Source organism: Bombyx mori, chromosome 13, assembly GCF_030269925.1.
Source record: "Bombyx mori chromosome 13, ASM3026992v2".
Lineage (NCBI taxonomy): Eukaryota > Metazoa > Arthropoda > Insecta > Lepidoptera > Bombycidae > Bombyx > Bombyx mori.
In genome coordinates this window covers 12009573-12017243 of record NC_085119.1, presented here as the reverse complement: position 1 = coordinate 12017243, position 7671 = coordinate 12009573, and the positions used below count along the sequence as shown (strand labels likewise).

The window sequence follows — 7671 nt, the reverse complement described above, 5'->3', positions numbered from 1 at the left end:
CTCTCCAAGGAAGGCCTCGCCCGCTTGTACGTAGTTGAAGAACTGCTGTACCTGCCGGGGGTGTCAATTGAGGGATGGCGACCAAACCGGGGGCCGGCGCAATGTCATCGCTGCCAGGCTTTTGGTCATGCCTCCACCAATTGCCACCGAGCGGTCCGCTGCGTTCGATGTGCGGGTGAACACATCGTGGCGGACTACCCGAGGCCTCGGGACGGGCCCTTCACCTGCGCCAACTGCGGGAAGGATCATGCCACCGTTGACAAACGGTGTGCGGTCTACCGCAGAAAGGCGCGGATGTTGGGAGTTACCGTTCCTCCCCCTGTGCCACCGGCACCGCGTGCCCAGGGACCCCAAGCTCCCGCAGTACCATCACTACGGCCAGTGCCATCATCGGCAGCCGTTAATCAAGTTCCAGCCCCGCTGGCTGTCTCAATCAAGGGTAAGGGTAAAGGGAAATCGACCCAAGCCTCAATTCTCTCCCTACCAGTTCAACGTCCAAACGTAGTAGAATCAACGCCCTAAAAACAAAAAACAAAAATAAAAAGAAAAAACAAAAAAAATAAGGAAAAAAAGCGGGCACTAATACTAGCCGCCAATCCCCCAATAGTACACCAGGAGAGAACGGCCCCTATGGTTATCCTCCTGGACGAGACCAAGCTCAAACCTCGACTGCCCAACTACTTCGTGTGGCACCCGTTCAGGGGCACTGCGGCGCTCGTCAGGAGGGACGTGGTGCACGAGGAGCTTGAGCTACTGACCTTCGCCTCTACCAGAACGGTCGGAGTGAGGGTCCACGTACCGGGGGCTGAACTGCGAATTTATGTCGCGTATCGACCCCCGGGTCCTGATTTTGTCGAGGACGATATTAGACGGGCCTTGAACCATGATCGCCATCCGGCCTTGGTGGTCGGGGACTTCAATGCAAAACATGTCGCTTGGGGCTCCCGAATCATCACGGCGCCCGGAAGGCGATTGTACGAGGTTGCCGAAAGGGGGGACTACTGCGTGGTCGGCCCCAACGAACCCACCCACGTTCCAATGTTGGCCCGGTACCAACCGGACGTCTTGGACGTGTGTGTTCACAAGGCGCTACGGTGCCTTCTAGCGATAGAGGCTCTGTACGACCTGAGTACCCCTCACCTACCGACCTTGGTCACGGTGGGTTTGGGGCTCACTTGGGTCGCGACATCCCTTTTCAGGCCTAGGGTCGACTAGCAGTCCTTTACGGGACTGCTGGCCGACCAATCCTTGTTTCAAGACCCGTCTGACCCTGATGAGGTCGACACGGCGGCTTCCCGTCTCGTCGACACCATCAGGGGAGCCCTGGACCAAGCGACGGCTCTGGTACCCAGCGGGGGGCCCAGAGCGGAACTCCCGGTGCACCTCAAGACGTTAATTCGTTGGAAGAGGGCACTGAGGAGGCTCTGGGCGACATCTAGGTGTCCCAGGATTAAGCGCGAGCTAAACCGACTTGAGGATGAGCTGGCGACTAAGATGCGGACTTACCGGGGTGACTCCTGGGAGGGGGGACGAGTTCAGGACCACGGTCCGGTATCTCGGATGCGACATCGACCGCTCCGTGAGCATGGTCGCGCACGTCAACCGAGTCATCGATCAGACTCACGCGGCCAGGTTCTTGTTGCGGCCGGTACTTGCGTCCGGGCTTCCGACCAGGACCAAACTCGCCATTTACAAGACATACGGCCGTTCCCGCCTTACATACGCTGCTGAGGCCTGGTATCACCTGTTGTCGCCGTCCCAGCGATCTAGGTTGCAGGCCCAGCAGAGTCTTTCCCTCCGTATTATCGTGGGGGCCGGGCAGTACGTCAGAAATGAAGTTATCGCCCGGGACCTAGGTGTGGAGTCGCTCGTGGAGTTTGTGACTAGGCTCGCCCGTAATATGTACAAGCGAGCCGAAAACGGACCCCATGAGCATCTCCACGGCATGGCCCCGCTGCACGCCAGACCACCGGATAGCACGGCGTTACGCGGGAGCTATTGGTACCCCCGACGATCATTCGGAGTTAAAGCTTCTCGCCGGCTGTGAGGCCGGGGAGGACCTATGAGCGCCCCTCTCGGAGCTAAGTTTCATCAGCCTCTAGTCCCACGCCTCTTGCCCGTTTGGCGGGTCCCCCGTATGGGGACCGCGGCTGCACCCCGTAGGTGCAGCCTCAGTTTCATTAGGGGCTTTGACCCCACCCCCACCCCCTTTTGGGATGGGGTATCAAAATTGTAACAATGGGGAGAGCTTGCTCTCTCCCTCATGTTAGGTTAGATTAGGTTATGTTAGGTTAAGTTAGATTAGGCTTAGGTTTAGGTGTGACGGCGCGCGCTACCCCGGCACTCCATGGAGTGCAGGAGCGGCGCGCTACCGTCACTTAGTTCTAAGTTAGACTAAGCTAGGTTTACTTTAGGTTGAGTTAGGTTAAGATGAATTCTAAAAAAGGAAAAAAAAATTGAGGAGAGCAGCAGCCGCCTCCCGAAGAAGTGAAGAAAGAAGAAAGACGAAAGGAAGATGAAGAGAAGAGGGAAGAGAAGAAAGAAGTCGTCCCACCATCACACTCCTCGAGCCTGCTACACACCATTCCGCAGTGCATCACCCCTGTCTCAATAGGTAGGGAGATCAAGTCCGGGCAGAGGGGTTTCCCCGAGGCCCGCTCCGGTCCCCCGCAAGGGGACGCGACGACCCCACGACGCTTTTATCATAACAAAAATCCGAATAGGGAGTCGTCTAATCAGTGTCATATGGAGACGAAATTAAACAGTTATTAATGGCAAAATGTATCAACAAGCGAGTGTTATTTAAATGTTGCAATATTGGCATTAGACGATTAAAACTTTTTATTCCCTGTTTTGTCTAGATACGCTTATTAATACATTTTAAAATCTACACCCGCGGTATGTCGAGCGTCGTTATTTAACAAAATCTAAAATCACAAAATTCACAGACTAATCACAGAAAAACATAATAAAATATTCTTATTTAACAACGCGAATATTCTAAATGAAACCACTAGTATTGAGTATGGACATATGTATGTGTGCTTTTTTGCCAGTCAGACAATTAAGTCGTCGTGACCTAATGGATAAGACGCTTTTTTGAATGATGTATTTTTTCAGTTTCAACAGGACAGGTGGGCGAGCAAAGGCTCAGCCAGGGGGGGTGGGATTTGCTAACATCTGCCCGAGCGTCTCCAAAGGGGACCTAGAAACTCAAGAGCAACTGCTTCGCGAATGAATCTACTACCGAATCGGAACCGCGACCCGCTGAGTAGATCCGCCGAGAAATTCAGCGGGCTGATGCATGTATTAGGTTGCAGCCTTTCAGGTTAAGTCTCAGTAACGGCTGTCCCACTATACAAACCGAAATGCATTACTGCTTCACGCTAGAAATAGGTATAGTGGTGGTCTCACTTACCTGTGAGAGCTCACAAGACGTTCCATCCACCACCAGTACCATGGTAAATGCTTCACAGCACTTATGCTAACAAAAACGACGAGTACTAATAATTATTATTTAAGTAAATGAATATAATTTATTAGCGTAGTAGTATTATCGGCATCAACATTACGTTTGGGTGAATACTTTCAGGATCTTCAGAAAATCAGAGCTATTTCTGTGGTAATTTAATAATTAACAGCAGTGTTTAATGGATACCATACCTTAGTTCACATATACATAACAAAAAAAATACAAAGTCATTCTCGTTAAAAGTATCACTAATAGTGCTAGGATATTTATGGGCATAGGTACAAATATATTTTGTACTTAACGGGGGTAATAAAAAAAAAACGTGTAATAAAAATCAAACCAGTAAAGTGTATAAATTTGCGTAATCACTCGACATGCGGCGTATTACGGTAATCCGGCATGCGTAGGATCCACCATTATGCTTTGTTTTTGTTGGATAACATTCGTGAGTCCTGTCTTAAGCAGCGGGGCAGCCATTATACAATACTATTGAGGCTTTGAGTGTCTCAAGTTGCATGATGGCTTTCGCGTTGCTATGTCTAGGTATGTGCCCTGCTAAACATTTTATAACGCGTATGCCGAGAGCGCGTTCACCAATCAAATCAATGAAAAAGCCATTAATTATTTTTTACATCACAATATTTAAAATGCGTGAATGTCTAAAATGAGACTTCCTTATTTATTATTATGAACCATAATTGAACATTATCCACCTACCTTTTCGCTGGTAACCAAAGGGGCTATTCCAGATTCGCGCGGACGGGTAGGTGAGCACACGGGTTTCATCTGACAGAATTTGATAACACTAACCCTAGCAAGAGTAGCGCTTCGCAGAATCTACCGCCGCATCGCAATCGCGAACAACTGACTAGATCCGGCGAGAACTCAGTGGGCTGTGTCTAAGGGTTAGTTCGCTCGTCGAACTCTTCATAATCGACGAGTTCGACAAGAACGGTGACGCGTGCTTGAGGGGCCTAGAAGCACTGGGAGAGGATCATGTTTTGGGCGACGGCGGCTTTGTGTTGCCCCGTCACCTGGTCGGATAACATCATCCTGGTACTAAGTAACTCATATCATCATATTTGATTAAGATATAATATAATATCTAGAAATTTAAAACAAATAATTTTGTTATTTCTGTATTTAGGGAATTTAAGCATTAGTTCAATTAATTATTGTAAATAGAGAAACTCTTTAATTGATTGAGAATTTGCTTTTCCCGTTGCTACAATTCTAATTTAAACGATGAACCTTGATTGTCAATATTTAGTTGTAGGACAGTTATCAACTAAACGGAACTGTAGGCCTTCGATGCTAATAAAAAACCATAGCAACTCGTATATTTTCACAAGTCCACGGTGCTGTGATATATGGCTATTAAATCGATTTTTATGATACCTGTTATATAATACAAGTGGGTTGTGTCACATTGTTAAAGATCCCATAACAACTAATAAATCTACATATACGTAGTAGCATACGTATAGCATCTATACGTTTTTTGGAACGAAGTTCTTTATGGGACGATGCGGAGGGGTACCCTAACCGGGAAAAAACGTCCGTAACGTAAGATTTTAATTATTTATGTATAGTCTTAGTATGATGGTTATATAGTGTCTAATGTATAGTCTACGTGATGACGTTTATAATATATATTTTTTATAAATCATTGTGAATAAAATAAAGTTGATAACTTTGTAAAGCAGTTTGTTTTTTTTTATCAATAAAAAGTCATAATAAAAAATGTATACCCGAATGATTATTTTCTTTATACCTCGAATAGAACTTATAATTAATACTTTTATAATAAGAAACTTCGTTCCTATCCGGTGTCCCACGACACCACATATCTTTTTTTATTGCTTAGATGGTTGAACAAGTTCCAGACCTATCTGGTGCTAAGTGGTTACGGAGCCCATATGTAAATATCAACAACGTAAATGCCACCACCCACCTTGAGACATGAGTTATAAGTCTCTGTTTTTACAGTACAACGGCTACCTCAACTTCTCCACCGAAAAGCTTTTTTAAAAGCTGCCTTACGGTAGAAATAGGCAGAGTGGTGGTACTTACTCTTTTTTTGTATAAAAGAAGGACTACTGGTGACCCGGAGGCCTTTCCAGTTTCACCAGGACATGTGGGCGAGCACGGGCTCCCCGATGGGATACCCGAGCGCCTTTGAAGAAGACCTAACGGCTCAAAGGCAGCTAGCTGCTTTGCAAATGCATCTACTGCGCATCTATTGTGCATCTACTACTACGGTACTACTCGCAACCCGCTGGGAAGATCCGGCGAGAAACTCAGCGGGCTGATGCATGGGTTAGGTTGCACGTCGAACTCTTTGATGAGTGCGGTCCCTAAGCCTGCTTCTAGTGCTAACGCTGTAGACGTTATGGGTTGGTTATAAGAAAAGTGCAGGAGCACCTATGCCTCTGCCGTTCTACTATACAATTGAAACTTCATGTCTTCAAGCGGGTAGCTCTATCCACGTATCTATCTATGGGTTCCCGTAATCACTCAACAGCAGATACGTCGTGATTACGTTAACAAGCTTATGCAAGAGATAACAATAGTAATGAATATCAATTAGATATTATTATTAACGTGTGATGTCCGATTTTTTATTTATTTTGGTGAAGTTTTTAGTGTTCTTTGGTTTTTGGTAAACTTAGGTTACGTTCTAAAATAATATTTTCCAGATCGATCTAGTCATGAGTAATGCAACTAAAAATGCAACAGCAACAGGAACTAATTCGCTGTGTTTTTGTGTACTCTAATCTTTGAACTGGTATTAATTAGGAACTGGTACAGCAATGAGATCGAGCTGCGAACTTAACGTTCGGTTAATTGTTTGTGAAATCTCCTTTAGAACACGAACACTGGATAGTCCGCGGTATTTTAATTGATTGACTTTTATTTGTCGTTACACAATAGTATTTTGTTATGACGTAAAATTCTTCGTGCATTAAGATTTTTGTAGAGATTTGCATACGGACATAAATTTAAATACATTGAAAAATAACGTGACATTAAATTATAATATCTGCTAAGTCATCGTGCTAGATCTAGTTTCTGAAAGCTCTTTTTTTGTTGGGCTTCGGTTATAAGGCCGTATGGGTAGGTAACCTTCCAGCCTGTTTCTGTACTGAACCTGTCATGCTCTTCTATTATTAAGGTTTAACATTATACAATACATTTGATTCCTGCGAACTTCACCCTTCTCAAGTATTAGAAAGAAATTTCCAATTAAATTTTGAATTTATACCAATTTTGTTAATTAATTACTCAATCATGCTAAAATGGTTGACAGCTGAAATACGATAGCATTACGACTTTGTTTGCGGATCTACAAAATCCACTAGTAATTTATGGACAAGTTTTTTTATGTATATAAATAACTTTTTATTCCGTGAAAATGTAACGTGGATCATTATTATTAAAAAATTATAATGAGGTTGGACCGTAAGGCCCAGTTAGTAATTTAAGTGTCACTGAATTTGTGGATACTCCAGAAATTGTTCAATAATTAATTATAAAACCGAAAACTACCGATACCTACCTACATACAACCGATAACTACATACGTTTTAAATAAAAGTACCAAAAAGTTCCCCGTGTCTGATTTTATGTTCTCGTGATGCCTTAAAAGTTAAAATAATTGGAAATTTATAAATAACATAAAATAAGGTTTAAAGAAACGACCTGAGTATCGAATCCGCAATTATTGATCTTGTTAAGAATCTCAGTGATAATTGCTTAATCTTAAAGACCGTTGATCATATTCAAAACATGTTTCGATTTAATTAGTCATCGACGATCGCGTCGACGACCCGTCGGGCGTTCTCGGAGTGGCCTCGCGAGTCTTGTTGTAATGTTGATGGCAGGTGCCCCCCTACTTTGACTGGGTTATGACCCCGGGTGGAGATCGAACGTAGGGTGACAGAGTGCAAGGTGGAGTCATTTGGTGCGGAAGGACCTTAAACATATCCTTGGGCCCGTGGCCTGCTCCCAACATCTGCAGATCGTCAAGTCCCACATACCCCGAGTGCCCTTAGGTGCGGACACTCCAAAGGAGGTTTGGTCAAGGCACGAAAAAAAAATTTTTTTTTACTTCTTGACTAATTTTTTTTTTCTTTGAAGCTGGCCCACGACTAACTTGATCACAACTACACATCATTATTCGCGGTTAACGGAACTTG

General features: G+C 44.8%; 1 protein-coding gene across 1 annotated transcript; it reads left to right on the top strand.

Moving 5' to 3' along the window:
* Positions 1 to 630: 630 nt before the first annotated feature.
* LOC134200037 (uncharacterized) lies at positions 631 to 6249 on the top strand. The gene is made up of 2 exons (XM_062671957.1): positions 631 to 981; positions 6172 to 6249. Exons 1-2 carry the CDS (start codon positions 631 to 633, stop codon positions 6247 to 6249), a joined length of 429 nt encoding a protein of 142 aa, XP_062527941.1.
* The last annotated feature ends 1422 nt before the right edge of the window (positions 6250 to 7671 follow it).